Source organism: Gobius niger, assembly GCF_951799975.1.
Source record: "Gobius niger genome assembly, chromosome: 21".
In the NCBI taxonomy this organism is placed as follows: domain Eukaryota; kingdom Metazoa; phylum Chordata; class Actinopteri; order Gobiiformes; family Gobiidae; genus Gobius; species Gobius niger.
The window spans coordinates 12,771,346-12,793,685 of record NC_136872.1 but is presented as its reverse complement, the minus strand read 5'-3'; the positions used below and the strand labels follow the sequence as shown (position 1 = coordinate 12,793,685).

The 22,340-nt window shown below is 42.2% G+C and overlaps 2 protein-coding genes across 3 annotated transcripts in view; both read left to right on the top strand.

Moving 5' to 3' along the window:
- Positions 1 to 22,340, top strand: part of caap1 (caspase activity and apoptosis inhibitor 1) — a 228,911-nt gene that overhangs the window by 109,289 nt on the left and 97,282 nt on the right. The gene's annotated exons all lie outside the window — the stretch shown is intronic.
- Positions 1 to 22,340, top strand: part of LOC306980995 (phospholipid-transporting ATPase ABCA1) — a gene marked incomplete at its 3' end in the record, with an annotated part of 176,433 nt that overhangs the window by 105,412 nt on the left and 48,681 nt on the right. Inside the window, exons 35-39 of the mRNA XM_079580541.1 lie at positions 2,270 to 2,439; positions 8,237 to 8,414; positions 9,655 to 9,770; positions 10,942 to 11,086; positions 18,903 to 19,026. Of these exons, the coding sequence (XP_079436667.1) occupies positions 2,270 to 2,439; positions 8,237 to 8,414; positions 9,655 to 9,770; positions 10,942 to 11,086; positions 18,903 to 19,026 (733 nt within the window). The remainder of the gene's footprint in view (positions 1 to 2,269; positions 2,440 to 8,236; positions 8,415 to 9,654; positions 9,771 to 10,941; positions 11,087 to 18,902; positions 19,027 to 22,340) is intronic.

Below are 22,340 nucleotides of genomic sequence, written 5' to 3'. Positions count from 1 at the left end.
AAAACGTGCCAGAAAAGCTATAATTATTGCTGGGTTGCAGGTTGTAGAATATGATGATGTCATCAGACCCAGAGGGGGGCAGGAGCCAGTTTTTCCTATTAACAGCATTACATTATAGCTAACAGAAAAAACAAAAACAAAAACAGAATAATTGTTCCTCTATATAATAGTATAGGCCTTTAGAATGCTGTGATGTCACCTGCAACCCAGCAATACAACAAAATAGAGACAAAAAGGTGATGAACACATGACGAAAACACAACATTTTTGTTTTAAAGCCACAAAAAAGTAACACAAATGTGGCAAAACCATGTCAAAAAAGCAAAAAACCCATGACAAAAACATGACAAAAATGCGGCAACAAAAAGGTTAGGATCAGCTTTGTAGTTCTTAGCTTTCAAATTTATTTATTGGTTTATTTGATGGGACAGTGCTACAACCCGGCTCCGCTAGGTTAAAGGAAGTAACAAAAACCAAGATGTAAAATGGATAAATAAAGTTGTAATTTAATAAAAGGGATGTAAAGGGTAAACTTGACAAAAGATTTATAACAAAAAATAACCCAAACAAAGGCTATTTACAATATGTACAAAAGTGAACCAAGGCAAAGTTACTAAGACAAAAACTCGTGTCTCAAAGCACGAGTGTCACATAAAGGCCTACACAACAAGTGACACAGAAGAAAACACACATGTGAGGCTGCAGCAGGTGGTTGAGTGGGCCAGGTGTTGAGATGCCGCACCAATCAGGACCAGGGACGCGCAGCCAACCAGAACCGAGCTTGAATCCGGTCCTCCAATCGCAGGCCAGAGCTCGCACAGCCAGATTTCCATGGAGCGAAAGGACAGTTTTGGCCACACAAGCAAATACACAAAAAGGATGGAGGCGAAACAGACAGTGTATGTTGATGAACATATATGGGTCTCATGCATGTTCCCACCCCATGCGCTCTCTCTCAAACACACTCTCATTCATCCTGGCCTATTGTACATGTTTTTAGTGGTAGGGGAAACCAGAGAAGCCCGGAGGAAACCTACACAGATACGGGGAGAACAGCGCTGCGCTAACGTGCCGCTGCTGTAAGCTCCAGTCGATTTGGGTAAAGCTGAACTGGAGAAAATACACTTGGTTAAGGCAGGGGGTAAGAGGCTAACCAAAAAACAAGACTTCAAAATCTGCATTTTGACAGTTCCATAGTTACCACCAAGAATTTCACACATGAACGCAACCCAGATTACCTAGAGCAGGGGTGTCCAAACTTTTTTCATGGGGGGCCGCATACTGAAGCGTACACAGGGTGAAGGGCCATAGATCGGTAGTTAGTGCCGCAAAACCTTTGACTAGCAGAGGTTTAAATTGTGCCCCACACCTTTATTTATGCTCAAAACCTTCATGCCAGCTCTGTTTCACAGTAAAAGGTTAGTTGTCAGGTTAGAATTGTGTACAATGATTACATTTCAAATATAAAGGACTATCTCTGATGATGTGTCCCGATTCAGCAAAAAGGCAGAGGGCCACCAAAAATTGGTCTGATGGCCGCATTTGGCCCCCGGGCCGCACTTTGGACATATGTAGAAGTCACCAAAATTGCATCCATTTTGAGAACGTTTATGTCTTCAAACGGAGATGTTGGATTTTACAGTTTCTCGTATAAAACTAGGGAGAAAGGTTGATTCTATGAAATCATTTAGTGTCGTTTGATCTTTAAAGATAAAAGCAAGCCTTATTTTTAATACATAGACGTATCACATGCAGTTATTTTTTAACACGGACCAGCTCAAAATTGCAGCGCGTCTCTCTGCACCGGGGAAAAACCTGTTTGTCGCCGGCTTTGTAGCATCCATTCACTGGGCACTATTGGCTGCACGGCGCTCTTTAGAGCCTTTAACAACACCTGATTACATCAAGCCAGCTATCACAACACACCAGGCAGACACTAGCAATTATGTGGCTTTGAACCCTTTTTGCCACCTGCGTCCGCCGTTTGTTATCTCGCGCTCAGAGCCAAATAAAGAAACAAACATCTCAAACTGGGATGACACCAGTTGTCACAGAGTGGTGCTTTGAAAAACGGGGGCACGGCGGGGTCAGCTCTAATTGCTGAGTAAACTTCGAAAAGAAAGCCACCTTTTGTCGACGGCAGTAAGGTGTAAATTATCTGTAAATATTCGAAAGAGGATGTGTCATAGTGGATATATTTATGTTGGTTGCTAAGGGGAATCACGTGGTATGTTTTTCACACGGCAATATGTGCTGTGACCCTCGGCAGGTGTGGTTCTATAACTTGGCCTGGCACGGCGTGGTGTCCTTTTTAAATGTGGCCAACAACGCCATCCTGAGGGGCAATCTGCCAGCAGGACAGGACCCCCGCAGCTACGGGATCTCAGTGTCCAGCCACCCCCTGAACCTGACCAAGGAGCAGCTCAACTTCGTGGCAATGTGAGTACGAGTTTTTGAAAACGCCGGGATAATGGTTCAGTGGGAGTACGTTTATGTGTGAGAAAACAGGAAAGGAGGCTTCTTTTGTATATTAGTTCTGCTACATAATGTGTAGCATGTCATTTTCAAGTTCTTATTTGCATGGGGAAGACAATTTGATAAATCTGCTAAAAGAACCCCAAAAGAAACCCATGAGGCAATACTGGCCAAGTCTATGTACCGTTTGTAAGTTCAACCACTAGCCAGGGGCAGGCAATGTCAGGTCCGGGGGCAAAATCCAGCCATCATGCATATTCTCTGGCTATTCTCTGATTTTCGAGAAATAGAATTTCACACAACAGAGATGAAGTACCTGTTTAACTACCCCAGAAATACTGAAATATTGTCAGTGCCTTGAGAGGCTCTCCCAGAACTCTCTTTTGGTGCATTAAAAACACGATAGTTCTTATAAGTGGTCTTTAAGTTTTGGTCATGCCTCCCCCTGCACTTTCCCTCTGTTGTCCCCTTTTGTGTTTGATAGTTATCTCTGTATAGTGTTAAAGGGACTATACAGTACAGAGTTTAAACATTTTAAAATTAAGTATTTTCCTCCCCCTACATGTTCCAACAATGTCCTAATGTGTCGAATGAGCCCAGACCTGTTCACCACAACTGCCTCTAAAATCCTGCACTGTCACTAAAAACGGTGTTACTTCGGGTCCGAAGTGCCGTCATGCACAAGCTTAATATAGAAGGTGCAGTTACACGTATGACCTGAGGTGGCAGTAGTGAGTATAAAATGGCTAACTTGCGTCTAGCCCCTTTAACTATTCTTACATTTGTGTTTGTTTGGTTGGTTGGCCACATGACATGGTCTGATATTCGGGACAGGGCACATTTGGTGTTCTCTCTGTACTGCAGCTCTCGTCTTTGTTCTCAAAGTTTACAGCGATCCCTGTGTCAGTCACAATTCCAGACCAGAAATGACCCGTGCCGGCGCGTCTGCAGCCTTGCAGACCGGAGTGCGTCACCGTACACCCATGTGTGCTCTGCCGGTCTCTATGACAATAATAACCTGTCCTAACAGTGGCGTTTGGTGCTTGTCTGGCTTTAATCATGCAGATACTGCTGCTGATCCAGGATCATTTCCCGACAAACCGGAATCTAGGGTTTTGGGACAAAAGCCTCAATTTCGGGACGTATGGTCACCCTACCTGACACTGATGTCCCATGTCTTTACCCGCGAGTCATCCTGTCAAACAACAATAAAACAAACACATTTTAATTTGGACTTGGACCTCCCGACTTCTTCTTGTTTCAATATGACAGCGTTTACCCCTAAAAAAAAAAAGCAAAAAAAAAAGTCATCCTATGTGTTTAATACGACTATTCAGCACTGAGTTCATATCCAGCACCTTACCAAAATCCGAGCCCTTTCTTGGATATTTTATCATCCTGGGCTCATTTCCTGTCTTTTGTGTCTTGTTGTAATCTGGCTCTCAAAAACAAGGCGACTGTGGCCTTTAAAATGAGAAATATGCATTCAGCACATTTTTTACAATACAGATTTATGCAAAGGAGGAAGACTGATTGTTCGCCAAGCAAGGACAGAACAATGAAGTCGGAACAATGAGCAGGGACCAGATGACTGCGAGACAATAAAAAAAAGGCTAGCATATGAGACAGATAGATAGATGGGGGATTTGTTTGAGTATGCACAGATTTCGGGTCCCCTGGGAGCCACTGTGGAGGATATAGCTTTTTTTTTTTTACTTCTTCCTTATCCCAGGGCTCAGAAAGAGAACAGCTCCCCACGAGAGTCGGAGATTAACGACGTGCTAAATCACAACATACTGCCTCATAACATATGGATCTATCTTCTGCGTGGACTGCTTTTGAGATTAGGAGCCAGATACTTCAAACTTAGGAAGTGCGGACATTAGTTATGGTGATCATTTGTCGAGAACTAAATGTGATGAAGCTGCAATAACGTTAAAAGGTGAATTGCGATTTTAACACTTATTTATTAACAATATCTTACATCAATATATACATTCAATATCTGCCAACTCCTGAGGAAGGCAAGGAAAGGCATATTTATTCAAGAAGATATTATGCGAAATTAGGCAAAGCATAAGACATGGGAAATACACAGTAAACAGTGTAGGAATTTTTTCTTGGGGACAAGAAGGACGACCGGCCATTTACCTGGGGGTGGGGCTGAGGAAACGTGTTGAGGCTGACGCCGAATGACTGGGACGGGGTTTGTGTGTGCAGTGGTTTACAATCCTGAAAGTCAGTGCTTTGCAAAATATGACCCAGAGAGCTCAGTGCTTATCTGGTTTAGCTCCATGGCTTGGCCTTGAAGGGAAAGTGTTGACGGCGTAGGAGAGATAAGGTCCAGCTGCTTCAAACCTCCTCTCTCAAGAGGAAGAGAATTATTCCAGAATAAATCATACATTTATCATTACTGTATTTCCCAGACTATAAGTTGCTCGGGAGTATAAGAAGAAGAAGAAGAAGACGCGTACGGTATGCTAACCTAGCACATGAAGCATAACCAATGAACTAAATAGGTGTCTGGTATGTGCACGTCACATAAACAGTTCAGATAACTATAGGAACATACCAAACACTCCAAATCAATCGCCTTGGCAACTGCACCGTTGACACGCCTCTCCCGGCAGCACGTTTTTCAAGCTCTCATTTGCAAACTCGTTCCTCTAGCTTTGGCCATCTAGTTTTTAGTCCGTGATTAGCTTTTTTTGTTTACTTCATTGCAGTAAGAGTAACCTCTGCTTTCTCGCTTACTCCAAATAAATAAAAAAATCACATATTAGTCGCTCCGGAGTATAAGACAGCCACACTATGAAAAAAAAGTGTGACTTATAGTCAGGAAAATACCTTGATTAGCTTTTACTTGGTCTCAGCATTAGCTCAGTTCTCCAGAGCAGGTAGTTCCCCCACAGCTCATCCCTTTTCAATATTTAGCATATTTAGCATAGTTTCTGTCTACTAAGCTTCACTACTAACACTGCCATTGCATTCATCTGTCCGACCAAATCAGAGCTAATGGTGGGCTTTGAGACATTAATTTTGACTTATTTTGTACTTGGAATTAAGAATAAAATGTGAAAATCCAGTAATTACAGCAGATCTGATGATTACTTGATTCAGTGCATATTTTAGGGAAGCCATTTCAACTTAATTAATATAACTTTCATTCAACTTCTTCTTTGTCCCGTACTTTCTTTAAGCGTAAGTGATTTTCATCGAGTGGCACATTTTGAGTATTTTACTTGGTGACACTTTGTTAATGTCACGGGGAGAATTAGTGGAGGTGTTTGTCATAATTGCCAGCGCAGTCCCATCGATCACACGAATCGCTACGAACGGCTTGTTTCCTTTACAGTTTTCTTTTTTGGGGGCTTTTTTTGGCTCTGAAATTGCAACCCGCTCCTCGGCCCGCCTCTCGAATAACAGAAAAGCACCGGGAAGTTTTGTGTTTACTCCCTTTCCCCAATTAGTACATGCAATGTTTTAGCGCTTCCCAATTTTCATGTCATCTTCTCAAATGTCAGACTTTGGCACCATTTGATTATGCAGATGTCTGTATTGCGTCTTGATTGTCACGATATGTCAGCTTGGCAGCTGACGAAAAAAACCCGTGCTCATTCCACTCTGGTGAATTTGAGGGATAATTTAGCCGTAATCAGTCTTGAAAATTGTCTTACTTCTGGAAAACATACTGAGGGAAAATAAAGTCGTCTGCCAAAGAAAGTGGTGTTGATACAAAAAGACATGTTTTGCTCATTGGTGTATTTGTCTGTTAGATAAATCATGACTTTAAGGGCACATTTGTCAAGCTGTTTGAGTTAACATTACTTGCAGTTTCATGGGTTGCCATAAAGCTGAACTCTGCCCTCCGTTCCTCCTCCCTCTACCCGCATTCAAATTGTGCATATATTTTGGACATTTCTCTTCATTTAATCCAAACAAGTTGAGCTCTACAATAATGCTGACCTTGATCTTTGTTGAAGAAATGTTAACAGCTGTCGGCATTGTTTTTGTTGCCGTCAACTATTTTTTATTCATAGACTGCCCCAGGAACCAAAACAAAAAGAGAAATGTAAACTTGAATAACTTTTGCACGATCCTGAACTGAATGTTGTTAAAGTGGCTAGGTGCAAATTAGCCATTTTATACTCACTACTGCCACCTCAGGTCATACGTGTAACTGCAGCTTCTATATTAAACCCCTTTCATGAGGCAATTCGGACCCGAAGTGACACCTTTTTGAGTGACAGTGCAGGATTTTAGAGGCAATTGTGGTGAACAGGTCTGAGCTTTTTCTACACCTTAGGTCGCACATTGCTGGAACATGTAGGGGGAGGAAAATACATAAGATTTTTAAACTCCATATAGTCCTTTTAAAGGAACGGGCCACCATTTTTATATACTGAGACATGTTCTTGCCTGAGCTTAGACGAGTTGATCCGTACCTGGCTGGTCTTTGTGCGTGCACTCAGTCACGGAAAACAACCAAAGATGTTGTTAGCGTTTAGCCTCTCCCAGTGTAGTCCTATGGCTCCAAATAGGGGTGAAGATGGAAGCTACCACACTCTTCCACGGGCACACACAAAGACCAGACAGGTACGTATCAACAAGGTCAGGTAAGAACATATCTCAGTATGGAAAAGCGGTGGCCTTTTCCTCTAATATAATCATTCAGTAGTTTCTTTAAGCCTTGTATGAAGTCTTAAAGTTTGAAACAACGTGCATGTGTCTGTCTTGTCATTGCTCTTGCTCTTTTATAAATGCTAATTAGCTCACCGTTTAGCCTATAATTTACACTAATTATCTTCAGACATTCGGGGTTAAATCTTTGCGAGTTTGTCCTTTGCCCTACAAGCCCACGCAGTCCTCGAACCCCGCTGAAACACCCTCCCACTGTGTAAAGCACGGCGAGTTAATTTTTGTCTCCTAATTGCGCCTGGTTGCCACTCACGGATACAAACCAGCCTCGCCTCGCACTGTAACTTATTTAACATGCTAATGACACTGCGGGGCATCTTCTGCACATTATCTTGGGCATTGGACGGCGATGGGGGTTAAAGGATACGCCTCTGCGCTGTCTGTCACTAATTAAGCATTCCTGACTTTGAACAATTTCTCACCAAAGACAAATCCAAGTTGTTTTGTATCCCCACAAGCAGAGTTGGGCAAAGGGCATTTACACCCTTTCCCCAAAGCACAAGAAAAGAAAAAGTTGCATATTAATTTCCAGCACCCGCATGTCCTTACCTAGTATTTTGCTCACTAGTGTCACTTTGAAAATTATCACTACTTCTTAAACAACTTAATGCGAATCCTTTGGTACACACTGGCAGTGACTGGGGCGCACTGAATTGGAAAATGAAGCGGTGGCAGTATTCCCTTAGAAATAAATGTGAATGAAGTGAATATTACCCAGGAAGTTTAATCAGGTTCATTGAAAGCAGGAGACCATTTCGTTTAAGATTTCATTTGAGCTAAATCTCCTTATTGCCTTTCATACGGGTAGATTTGTCTAAAAAGTGCTGCGAGGAGCAGTGTTTTAGTGTTTGAGGAGGGAGTTTCATGGGCTGTCTTATTCAGCTGTTTGTTTATATTTAGCTTGATTACATGCAAGAGGAGACACTCAAATGTATGCCTTGATTCGGTTTCAGCTACATCCAAATAATCGTGTCTATTTTTATTAATGATGGAGTAAATAAAAAGTACACAGTATGCCTATTAGAGCAAATAAAATGTGTTTAAAAATCCGTCTGATTCCCAGGGCGGCCACGGCCAACGATGTCGTGGTATCCATCTGCGTCATCTTCGCCATGTCCTTCATCCCGGCCAGTTTCGTCCTGTTCCTCATCCAGGAGCGCGTCTCCAAAGCCAAGCACCTGCAGTTCGTCAGCGGGGTCAACCCTACCATCTACTGGCTCGCCAACTTCGCCTGGGACATGGTAAACCCCAGCACCAAAAACCTTATAAGATCCTTGTTTGATCATTTATCCCCACTGTTTTTTTTTTTTTTTCATCCCCGAGGCTATGTGTAAAAATCTCGTTTTACTGTAATAGGCCATGCAGCTTTGAGACTGAGGATGCCTGGAAAAAAAATCAGTAGGTGTTGGCCATGGCATAATTATCGGCACCACCTATCCCCTGGCTGGTGGTGCTCAACCGGCTTATAGGTCATTCCCCTCCGGCGTAATGGAAGTAAACATTTCATCAGCTTCTTTCAGTCAAAAAGCAGCACCATGGTGCTCATCATTATGGTGGGTAAAGGTGTCTCTGTGTGCAAAACAAACACACTCAAGAAGCAAACGTAATGATTTTACCCTGCAGCCATAGACAATAGTGTTTAGTATAATGCAGGTCGAAAGCTGCTTGAATGTTTACTTTGAAGGGTAAGTAAACATCTGTATCACGCATAATAGGAAAACGTCATGTGACTGAAACTCACAGGTTTGGTTCTTGTTCAATCTACAGTTTTAAATATCTAAACAGAAAATCTAAACATGTTGAACCTTAACTATTTTGGCTGAATACTAGGGCTGCTCGATTATTGAAAAAATAATAATCGCCTTTTTTTTTAAAAAGTCTTTATTTTATTTATATATTTAATAATTAAAAAAAACTACTGAATATTTTCTGTTTCCTGAACAGTCGTAAAAGTACAAATGATTTCAAGTACGCCTCGATTAAGGAGAGGTCTCTTTTTCACACCTGCCCCCTGCTGGTCAGCCCTCACACCTGCACAAGAAAACTGAGCAGCGTGGCCTGATGACATCATCACACAGCACTGTTTGTTTTTATGTGAGGCAAAAGCATGAGCCATGGCACGTGAAATGCGAAGGGAAAATAATCCCAGCGCCATGAAATAATGCAAGTGTGCGTTGCAAAAAAAAAAAAAACAATTCTTAAATAAATAAAAAAAACATATATTATTATTTCTTTTTTATATATCTTTTTTTTCCGATTATGCTAATTTTGTAATCGTTTAGTGTAATAATCGAAATTGTAATCAAATTTCGATTAATTGCACAGCCCTACTGAATACTATTAAATTGTAAATGGTCTCAACTTATATTACTAACTATTAAGCCTACAGGAGGACCAGAAGGATCCCCACACGACACATTTTGTTCTAATGTGTCACCTACTGCATAGCTGATCCTTCTTTGTGTCTTTTTTTTTTTACAGTGCAACTACATTGTTCCATGCCTCATCGTCATTATAATCTTCCTCTGCTTCCAAACGAAAGCGTACGTCTCCCCTCCCAACCTGCCTGCGTTAATTTTGCTCCTCATTTTCTACGGGTAAGTAAACCGCATCCTGTATCATTGGCGTGTTCGTTATTTTTTTACACATGCATGTTTTCAATTTATTATTGCCCTGCTGTCGCCATTAGCAACACCAAAATCACTTGAGTAAACCTAAGTGCAGCCAAATTGATTGCGCACAAGCCGCAAACATTGATTTTAATATTGTGACCACCGGTTTTAGGAGGGCTAAGGGTTGTATGCAGCAATACTGTTAAAAGCCACTTTAAGATCTAGTGCAAATGTGGGTGGGAGGTTATCTTTTTTAGGTCATGCCACGCATTGAATTAGCAGAGACCACGCAATTCCGTTGCCTGACTTCTGCCATACTGTTCCCTGTCCATTCCACGCAGGGATGTTAGTCTGGTAATGGAGCAATTGGAGCAGTTTGAACGCGCACAGATTGTCAGTGAAATAAAACAATCAGGGATTAGCGGACGTCACTTGTTATTATGGGACATATTATGTTAAATTAACTTTTGTGAGCTTTTAAGCTGGCAAGAGTGGTTTTCCTGTATAGTACCTGGAGTGGGTGTCTGATCGATTCACGCATTCATGTCTGAGGAATCCTGTTCTGCCCTGCCTTGCTCTGGAAACCTCTGTGCACCTACATACCCAGGAAAAGCACAGCTCTCTCACGTGAATCATGTTTTTTTAAAAGTGTTCATGATGTTATAGTGCACATCTGTCTTCCATATTGTGAATAGTTTTTTTTTTTTTTAAATAGAAATACAAAATCTCCCATGCTGCTGCTGCTGCTGCTCACATGCTGCTCACTCAGAAAAACAAACACGCTCAGAGCTGCTGGAGTACACGCCGCTCACTTTTTGTTTTGCCGTTGTTGTGCAAACGTTTACCAGCTCATTTTCATTTCTGGATTATTACAATGTCTCCATGAGGAAAATGTTTTAGGCGAGATAAGTTGGAACATCCTTTGGACCAAAATGCTCTTATTGGCGCGCCATGTTATAACTTTTTTTAGATACAAGTAAATGCCTTTCCTTCCGCCATGTGATTACTGTGTTGTCAAGTGATGTCAAAATATTGAAAATCACATCTAAAATGTAAAATCTTCTAGGAAATGAAAAGGTTGTAAATAATGCAAATGAGACTAAAGATGCATTAGCTCTGCATTCATAATACAGTACTTGTGCATATTCCTTCATAGGTGGGCCATTACTCCCATGATGTACCCCGCCTCCTTCGTCTTCAGCGTCCCCAGCACAGCCTACGTGGTGCTGACCTGCGTCAACCTCTTCATCGGCATCAACGGCAGCGTGGCCACTTTCGTCCTGGAGCTGTTGGACAATGAAGTGAGTGACAGCCGTGCCCACTTTCAGACTGAACTATACTACATTATACCTATATGAAGATTTCAAAGCGCTCCCCGTAGTGCTTTTGTATCTGGCAACTTTATTGCAGGGAACGGCTAATAACTCAAATGAACAGGCAAAGAGTGTTGTGTAAGAAAAAGAACGGCAGTCATAAATGGATGGATTATGTGCCCACCTGGTGTAATTTGCAATCTATTTCCTTTATTCTCTGAAGGATTTCTCAGAAGCGGTAAATTTCTCGATTCCCCTTAATGTTTAATCACTTTTCGGGAGAATTGGGTCTTGGGAGAACTTTCCCTCATCCATCTTTCAGCAAGTGTTCATTTTAAAACTGCGAGCTGCTTCGGGTCTCGAGGGAATCAAAAGACAAAGACACCAAAAAGGGAGCTAAATAAGGAATGGAGAGCTTAGCGTGGAGAGGGAGGCTGGGACAGAGCTGTTGACTGTCACTCAGTGGGCTTTTCATTTGGATTTAAAGCTTTTTATGTTCTAAAAAGTGGGAAAATGTGCTGCAGTATTGAACCCTTAAGATGGAAACTATTGTAATAATAATGATAATAACTGTCTCTTACTTTTGCTCCATTTGCCCCATTCTGTGTGTGACTTATTTTCCAGACTATAAGTCGCTCCGGAGTACAAGTCGCACCAGCCAAAAAATGCATAATGAGGAAGAAAAAAACAGGTATAAGTCGCTCCGGAGTATAAGTCGCAACAGCCTTGGCAACTACCTAGGCATGAAGGTGTAACTGCACCGTTGACAAGCCTCTCCCGAACTCATTTTTTTGCGAACTCATCCCTCTAACTGTGACCATCTAGCTTTTAGCACACGATTAGCTGTTTTTGTTTCCTCCGCTTTTCACCAGTCCCTCACAAGTGTCTCACTCACTCTAAACTTTCCTTTGTGCTCGATTCCCGTTATTTGAATCTTCAGTGGTACAGGAGTTGCAGATACTAGTACACAAGCCTAGAGCGCCCTCTGGCAGCTGTCAGTGTGAAAGTAACAAAAATGTGAAATTACATAGTTTGATATTTAAGTCGCACCTGATTTTAAGTCGCACCCCCAGTCAATTTATGAAAAAAATGCGACTTATAGTCCGGAAAGTACAGTATGCTTTGGCTGTTTCCTTGTTTTTAGGAGTGCAACACTGACAAAAAAGAGCTCCAATTACAATGACATGGAGGTGGCATAACCAGTATTCAGTTGTATTATCTTGGCACTGATCAGTGATTGCACTTGAGCGGACTGGACGTTTGAAGCCGTCCGAAACAAGCTGCTGCTACATCTGAAGTGCCATTCCAGGGTGTCCCGGCGCTCTGATGTGACAGTCCGCTTGCTGACTCACTTTTCAGTCTGTCCCGACACACTCTGTTTCCCCCCGCTGCCACGAGGTGAACCAGCAACATGTGCCCGCGTCGCTACAGAGAGCCCGGTGCAGTCGGTCAGCGTCTTGAGCCGTCAGTCGTGCACTCAAGGAGGAGACAAAGTACAAGTGCAGGAGCTTTCCTTCAGTAGCCAGATGGAGTCCACTGATCTGCCTATGCTTTAAGTCATTCTTGATGTAGCTTTATTTGTCAAGGCTTAGGAGCGCCAGCACTGGTGACCAATGGCAACTTTGGTAAATAAGTAAGACTTGTTTGGAACTGATTATTAGTTTGTACTTCCTTAGATGAGCTACAGAATATAGGCTTTATCTTTGTGAAACACCATTCTGCATAGACCGCCACATCAATTCTGCAAACGTTAAACCAAACGTCATCGCCGGTGTGGATTCCACTTGTCCATAGAAGCTTCTTTCCTCCCCTCCATCGATATTTATGTTCAATTTAATCATGAAATGCCAGATGGCCACCACACGGAGTACTTGTGTACACACTATTAGCAAAGACTCTTGTACCTGCTGCATTCAGCAAATAAGTCATACAAATATTGGCTTGTTTGTGTTGGAGAGAAAATTATTGGCCAATTGTTTATTCTTCAGTTTGCGTGCAAGCTCTTTCTCCAATGCGTCCAAATCTGAACTCAGCATACTGTATAGCTGACTGTATCCTTCCATACATTAGAAGCCACGCTATCCAATCTGTGTCCCCCCCTGAAGGCCATTAGATCCCACGCTCAGTCACAGCCATAGTTCATTTTTTTCTGGCTCGGAGCATATTAGCTTTCAAAAATCCCCGAGATGTATTGTCGCTATATGAATGTGCTTTATTGACTAACTTCTTACATATTTCTGGTCCAAAGCATTAGCGGGAGATAGGGAGTTCATCTCAGGCCGCTCTGTGACTTGACTGAGGCGACCGTCCCGGATAATGCCCCTAATCTGACTCGATCCCACTGCTGATACCGAACTCAGTGGGTCCACATCAATCAGGGCCTCATGCCAAATGGTAAAGCTCTGAGATACAGAAGGAATATATCGACCAACTTTCCGCAATCTGTCACGGAGATGTGACGATGTCCCAGCATGTCCTATTTAAAAAGAGAAAGTCCTTGCTATTTTTACTGCGTCGTATTATGTGCTGTGTGGGGTTGTGTGACTTACGAAAACACAAACTAAGCAATGGCGGATGCAAAGTTGTGATAGTGTTTTACTTTTACCTGACCACCAACCAACTTGGCACTCAAACTGTATTCCCTCATGTGTTCACTGGAATAACATCCATACCAATGAGCCCTTTAAATGGTACGCAAGCTGTTCAGCATGTAAAACTCATTTTGCACCTCGGTTCCTACTTCTCCCCAGTAAAACCTATAACCAATACATCAGCGAGCAAGAAAAACTGCTGTGTCTTTTTCCGTGTAATAAATTGCGAATACATTTTGGCACACTGCATTGTCTCCGGAAAGAGTAAAAGTGGTGCGGTGCAGACTTTGTGCCCCACTTTCGTCTGGCTTCCGAGCGCCGAGAGTGTGTTCCCCTCAGGACGGTCCAGCTCCCAGCAGACTACATCAATCCCCTTCTGCCTCAAAGCCCTGTCTGGGTCAATACCCCTCCACGTGCCACTCTCAGATAACCACAGGCAATATAGATCCGTGAGATTACACCCGCCAGCCTGGCATTGTAACCAGGTACAGGAAACACGAAGAGGATGTACTCTTTGGGTGCGATTCTTAAAAGTTTCGCTTGAATATGTGTCGGTAATCCTACGATATCACGTTCATTCGAGAAGAGTTGAAAATGTAGTGGCTGTAGCTGTAGTACCGGTAGCTTTTGTGGTTGCCGTGAACCTTCACAAACTTGCTGCTTTTGTGTCCTCTTTCATTGTAAAGGCAAAGTGCTTCGACGTGAAACAGATCCACGCTGCATATCTAACATGGCTCCTGGACAATACCAGTGTCTGCTCCCTCATTGTGATTCCAGGCGTTATGAATGAAGCCCCGCGCTGGGAATAAGCGCAGCCAGCGATATGGGTCAGATAAGCACCACGCGCACGGCACACCACCTTCACAGGCATTTGAGAATGATTTATGGGCGGGGAGCGCAAACATAAGGGGGGAAATTGTCCAGCTTTTCATCATGGCCCTGCAACTAAGAGTCCCTTAGATCTGCCTGATGAACACCCACTCGAGAGAGAAGCCTTATTTTACAGATCGATCACAAATGAGGTCTGCGGCTGTTTCCGCTGCAGGCACTGGCTTTTTAGAGCCAAGGTCAATGCTATTGTTTTCCATTTCGTTTCGACCATTATACAAGAAGCACATTTTTACATTATTGTTAGGTTATTGCCTTATGACACTTTAACAGAATTTTACAGATTTTTTGTTTGTTTTTGTTTATTTTTGTGTGTGTGTTTTTTTTTTTAGTTATGCAATTCCATGTCGGTGTGCCTTTGGTCCGGGGGAAAACGTGTAAATGCAGATAAAAGCTGTGATGAATTATTGTCGAACACATTTGCGGACATCTGAAGGTTCCCTCTGACATCTTGATCAATGAAGCCTTTTCATCCTATCTGCGCCCGAGAGAACAGGACGCCAGTGTCCACCACCTACTCAAGTGCAAAATCATCCTCCATATGCCAGCGTCCATGTTTGATCTTTAATATTACAGAGATGTACCGAAGACAGCTTACCCACTGCCTTTCCCTCCTCTCTTTTCTCATCTTTTTTTTTTTGTGCCAGCGTTTAGTCACATTGGACAAAAACATCTGTGTTACACGTTTTCTCTCATACCTAAAGAGGTAATAAAGTTGGCGTGGAAATGCATCGCTTCAGTCTAATGGTCTGGAAAGTAACTGCACAAAAATGAAAAGACTTGTTTTGAATATTCTCATGAAACCTTTCATCCCATTTGAGCGATAGGAATTTATGTCATTGTTTTCTAATCAAAAGGAAATAGCTCACCAAAGCTTTCCGAAACTACTCACCCAAAACACAAGGGGAGGATATAACTGGCCCTCAAGCATATGTATATCCCCAAGATGATTTTGAGGAATCTAATTATACACTACAATGATCAAAAGTATTCCAAAAATACTGAAATTATTGCCCATTCCCTTAAAAATGTCAGACCCACATGATGTACAAGACGAGTATTAGAAAGTCCATCTACAGTGGGAAGAAAAAGTAAGTACACCTAAATCTGCCTAAATTGGTCTTAAAATGTGGTCTGATCTTTATTAAAAACATAAGAATGAGTAAACAGTGTCTGCTTAAACTAATGCCACCCAAACATTTACATTTAAGCATATTTTTATTGGCCATAATTTGTAAACATTCACAGGACAGTGTGGAATAAGTAAGTACACCGCCTTAATCTCACTGAACTGCAGCAGTTTTGTAAAGAGGGATGGTCTAAGATTCATCCTGATCAAAAGAAGGATCAGCCAGATATTTAATACAAGGTTTCACGTACTTATTCCATGCTGTTGTGAATGTCTAAGTTGTTTCTGCAAAGTTTCTTAGGAAAATAAAATAAAATTGATGACAGCATGTTGTCAAGGCCCTAAGGCAACAAAACAGCCCCGCACCATGATTTTCCCTGTACCATACTTCACTGTGGGGATAGGGTTTTGATGTTGATGTGCTGTTCCATTTGTCCTCCACACATGACGTTGTGTGTTCCTCCCAAAATATTCAACTGTAGGTATATAGTCCACAGTATGTTTATAGTGGAGCATCCAAGAGCTCTTTCACAAACCGAAGTTGAATATAATAGTAGTGGTATTAGTTTAAGCAGACACTGTTTATTCATTCTTATGATTTTAAGAAAGATTAGACCACATTTAGTGACCAATTTAGACAGAAATGTGCTTTTTCTTGCTTTTTCTTCCCACTGTATTGATTGAGAAAAAAATCGGCAGACTACCAAGCAAACTCGTGTACCATTTAACTGGTCAAAACACATTGGGGGATTTTGAGAGTCTCATCAGAGTGCCTCAGACTTTGGGACAGTTTCTGCAGAGTAAAAGGAACATTTTCTTATGATTTAAGGCACAAATATGGTTTCTTTATCTCTGTATTGGTTGATTTGCTTATTATATTCATATCTTTTTGTTTGCTTGTCCTGCGCACGAGAAAACAGGGCAACTCCTTCACACTAGCGTCCCATGTTTGATTTTAAACATAACACCTTTTTGAATGCCTTTCCCCTCCCTCTACCTGTTTCTGTTTGTCTCTTATCTTTTTTTTTTTTTTCCTTTTTTTTGTGCCAACATTTAGTCACAATTATTTGACAAAAACATCTGATGACAGACAGGAGCATCTGGCTGCGGCTCCGCTCCGGCAAATCACACGGCAACAATTACACTCAAGCGTGAATGATATCTGCGACGATAATAGGTTTCATCACAAAATTCTTACATTTTTGACAACATGCGCCAGCTATTTACTAATCTCTGCCCGAAAAAAGATACGATTGTGAATTCGCAGTCCTTCACTGTGGATGCTTTGAAGACTGCTGCAATGAGCCCCCATGCATAAAACATGAACTTGCTTTTTGAACCAAGTGTAGCAATATTTTGAATCCTTTTCTCCACTTCTATCACCGTGTACTGTACTTACTTACTTCGAACCTGCGCCAGTCGCCTGCATTGTCTTATTAATTAAAAATCACTTTTGTGCAGCCTCGGGGAGATGGAAGTGAGACGACACGAACAATCCACGAGGAAGAATGTAGCCAAAAAGTATCCTGTCGAGATAAGACTAGTCTTTTTATGTGATTCTTGTAAAAATGCTGTGGTATTCAGAAACACACAGAGCTTGTAGACACAGTTCTTTCTCTAGGCAGTGTTTCCTCTCCTCCCTAGGTGCTCCTTGAAATCCTAAAAATGAACATCTGTTTAGCCGGGTTTCTCCAGAGTGCCTTTCAAAATCAAACATAAACAAGAAGTAAAATGCACCGCAGCATTCGACAAAAATAGCTAGGTCTACCTGGATGCAGTAAGTTTGGCATATTTTGACGAAGCTAATGAGAAAAAAAGTTATGTTGCAAACGTTGTATGGGAGTTGAATGTTTTATACTTCACACCCTCATTTTTTTTTTTTTTTTGGCAATGTTAGTTATTAGTGGAAGCTACTTTCAAGTCATGATTTGTTTGTCAAGGTTTACACAAGTAAAGCACTGGAGTCATTTGTCAAGACAGGTGTAAGCTGGTAAATAGCATATACTGTAGCTATTTGTGGCCGTGTTGCACCTTAGCATTTGAATTTGCCCATATGAAAGGTTTAGGCCCAAATCTGATATGTGAATGGGAGGATGCTGTGGGATTTAACCTCTTAACCCCCACCTGAACTGAGCACATTTTCTCCAGTTTGGCTTTACCCAAAAGCTTCTTGAAAAAGCGACGAGGATGAAAAACTTGACAAGAAAGTGACAAAAATGCAACAAAAAATGTGGCGAAAATGTGACAAAAAACCCCAACAAAAACAAAAAAGACAAAAACGCATCAAAAACATGGCCCCAGAAAGAATAGTTATGGCTTAATTGAGTAGCTAATGGGGATGTAAATAAACAAACAACGTGACAACAAAGTGAAAAAATTTTTTTGACATTACAATGTTGCTCTCCAGTCGAGAAGCTTTTATATTTGGGTAAACCAAATTGGAGAAAATGTGCTCGGTTCAGACGGGGGAGTAAGAGGTCAAAGGGACTAGATGCAAGTTGGTCATTTTTATACCCGCCACTGCCACCTCAGGTCTTACGCGCAACTGCAGGTTCTATTTTAAGCTCATGCACGACGGCACGAATTAACACCTTTTTGAGCGACAGCGCAGGATTTTAGAGGCAGTTGTGGTGAACAGGTCTGAGCTCATTCTACACATTAAGACATGGCTGGAACATGTAGGGGGAGGAAAACACATCATTTTCACATTTTAACACTGTATCCCTTTAATTGAGTAGCTAATGGGGATCTAATAAACAAACAAACGACATGACAACAACGTGACAACAACATGACAACAACGTGACAACAACATGACAACAACGTGACAACAACGTGATAACAAAGTTCCGATCATCTTGAGAAAATGTGCTCGGTTCAGGCGGGGGAGTAGGAGGTTAAACAATGCGTAAATGACTCCCTTAGTATCGGCAGCTCAACTACTATTTGCTCTTAGCCCAGCCTGTTGTTAAAAACTGTGTGTTGCCGATGAAGCCTCCCTCACTCCACTTCAGCCAGAATCTTTGCTGTTTACTGTTACTGACAATGCACTTCCATCACCTCATCTCAAACCACCTCATCTCTTTCTTTGGCCCGGGCCCCGCTGAACCCAGATGCGACATATTAGGCATCTGATGGCCAATTCCCGGTCACGGCTCATTTCTAATTGGTCTGTGTTTGTGCGTCCCTTCAACAGGACATCAGCCACGTCAACGACATACTGAAGCAGGTGCTGCTCATCTTCCCCCATTTCTGTCTGGGCAGAGGGCTAATCGACATGGCCAAGAACCAAGCCATGGCCACGATCTTTAGTGGATTCGGTAAGCCGCCAACTGTTTTGCACAACAACGTCAGCGTTTAAGGTCACATACTTTAATTAGTAGCTTTGAAAATCTACGCTACAGAGCTGTTCTGCAAGTGCGACAGTCTGCATAAAAGTGTTAACTGAATAATGTTTACAACGACAACTGAATGTTTGATATTTTCTCCGTAACACTCTGTCATGTACAGCTTTGAAAGTGGTAATTGCAGGAGAGCAACTAATTTCTAATAATAAGCTCGAAGTACACCTATTTATACAACCTTATGAGAGCATTATCGTCAGGTAGGATGAGTTCTGAACTTCAAACAAAACTTAGCTCCGTGGTTTCTTATGCTCTCTGAAATACCAGTGGGTCTATGGTCAGTGGGTCATCGGTATTTGATATTAATTCCGCCATCTTCTGTCTAACATTACATTTGAACTTTTCTCTATAATATGCAGTTTGTAAATGATTGAAGGAATCAAGTTTTCAACTGTTAAAGAGGGGGTATTATGCTTTTTTCAATCACATAGCACCAGTCTATAGCACACTACAATGATGACGAAACCTTCTGTTGGTCTGTAAATGCAGTAAATTAGAATAACTGCCTATAAAATTGCTCTCTCAAAATGGCCGTAGCGAATGTCTTGAAATAGGCCTCTGTCTCTTTAAGAACCTCTGACCCTTTCCGACACGCCCCCTCCACACACTGTCTGTGGCATCAGTGGGGAGGGGGTTCTGCTGAGGAGCAGTGGTTGGTTACTCGGCTGGTGACGAAAGCTCGGAGGCGTCTCCAGGAGGTGGGGGCGTTCCAAGGAGGACTCAGGCAAACCTATCCCTAAAATGGCCGCCATCAGAGTTTTTACAGATTACTCAAAAATATGTGAATGTGCCAAGGCAACACTTCAGGCATGTTTTTAATGAGAGAATGACATGATAACATGATGTAAAGCTTGAAAAAGTCGATTTTGCATAATACCCCCCCTTTAACAAAGCAGATTAAAGCAGAACTAAGTAACTTGTTTACCTTAATAAATCCTTTCCATAGTCCCTCTGGGGGAAATACAAATGTTATGTATGTAATGGGATGATTGGGGCGTCTTTCATCTCCTCCTGGTGTCTCTGTCCAGAAAACCATCCTTTCAACGTCCCTGCCTCCGGGTCGCAGGCACAATACACACTAATAGAATCACGAAGAAGAAGCTCACAGGCTAACGGACAAAGCTAACTGCGGGCTAGCGCCACTTTAGCAGTGTTTACAGCCAAGTCTCCATTGTGTCTTTGAGTTGTGGCAGAATGTAATATCCCTTTGTGAAAAATGCAACATGCTACGACACCTACCGTGTTCTGCTTTAAATTTACGCATAATATTGTACAGTAAAGCATGTACACTTATCACAACATCCACTCAGACAAAGCAAACGGACCCTTTTTCGTCATAAATCAGCTGCTAAAGGAGCAAACACTTGTTGGGAAGTGCTCTCCTATGCACTCGTGTAAACTGCAGCCCACCGGCATCACCACCTCCGACACGCTGTGGAATATTTGACCAGGAACACACAAGCCCTCAGCCCTCAGTCTGCTGCACTCCTCTCCACCTGCATTATATTTAGCCCTGCTTAAAGACAGCGCAGGTTGAGTAGGCCAATCGAGAGGTGAAGAGGCACATGAGAGGAAGAGCAGTCTTATCTGTGAAGAGATGAAGCAGGAAATAGTGGTTTGAGGAATCATTTGTGGCAGCGGCGGCGGCGACGAACAGAAAAGCAATCACAAGTTAAAAGAGCCGGCGTGAAGAGGGGGCTATTTACCACAGAATGAGGCTCAAAGCACTTTCGTTTTTCCTGTCTGCGCACCGCCGCCCCTCACGCTGGAGTATAGGGCTGTCAAACTCTTTACTTATGCCTTCATTAGCCAAAACAGGGCTTCCACTCCAAGTACGGGATGCCAGACACTGCTACTCTCATGACACAGGTGACGTCTTGTTTATTCTCTCACACTTTTAAGTGGCATTTAGGCAGCGTTCACAGCAGCTTTCCAAAACACATCAAAAAGCTGACAAAATATGAGGTAAACTTTCATATTTGGCTTTCATGAAAGGAACACACGTCTTGTAAATCCTTCTTGTTTGGAGCCGAGGCATTTTAAATCACCATCTGAGAACACAGATATGGGCTTTATAGGCCATTTTAGTGCCAGTAAAAGAACATCTGTGTTATTACTGATGAATGGTGTCAGAAGCTTCAGTCATATTTTTATTGAGAATGGGCATTTATGCTAATTTAGCATTAGCATCTGAGAAATTATGAGCGAGTAAGATGTTTTGCCAACTGTTTTCTGGTGCAGTTCACATCTGTAATGTCAGGGAAAATGTTTGTAGAGGTATTTACAGTACTAAAGCACCTCTACACATGTAATTCAGTTCCGCATAATGATTTTTGAATTAGTTTTCATCAGTTGTCCTCATGTTGGTTGTCATTGGAGGAAAAGACTGGACTCTGAACTCATCTGACTGGATCGTATTATGTTAATCGCACAACTAGCGTGTGCGATTAACATAATTCTCTTCTTTACTGTGTAAATTGTATGTTATACCAGATAAGTATGCAGGATCTCATCAGACATGTTCTAATAGGGTGTGCAATTAATCAAAATTCGATTACGATTTTGATCATTACTCTAGACGATTACAAAAATGGCATAATCGAGAAAAAACGATTATTAAAGAGGCTAGATGCAAGTTGGCCGTTTTATACTCACTACTGCCGCCTCAGGTCATACATGTAACTGCACCTTCTATATTAAGCTCGTGCATGACGGCAATTCGGACCCGAAGTAACAACGTTTTGAGTGACAGTACAGGATTTTAGATGCAGTTGTGGTGAATAGGTCTGGGCTCATTCTACATTTTAGGACATTCTTTTATTACATGTATTGTGTCTTCTTGAGTGATAGACTTTTTGGTTTCTTTTTAAAAGACACTAGGTTGAAACAAACAAAAGCTGTTCAATTACCTTACGCGTTTCGACGGACAAGGGAACTACTTCCGTCTTCGTCAGAGGCGTCTCCCGACGTGCATGATGCATCTCTTATTGGGATGTTGTAGTTCCCAGGCGTGGCCACACTGACATAAGCAATAAACCTGTCAGTGTGGCCACGCCTTCCGCCGAGTGCTGGTTAGTGGAGAAGTGCGTCCCATGTGTGCGCCAGGGTAAAGGCGCCCTCATCTCTGTTGATGGATCTTTTTCCTCGCTTTCTGATCTCTATGGCCTCCCGGATCCAGCGCTTGTATTTGTGCTCTTCCGTGCCCACGATCCTCGCCCCCTCCCAGTCCA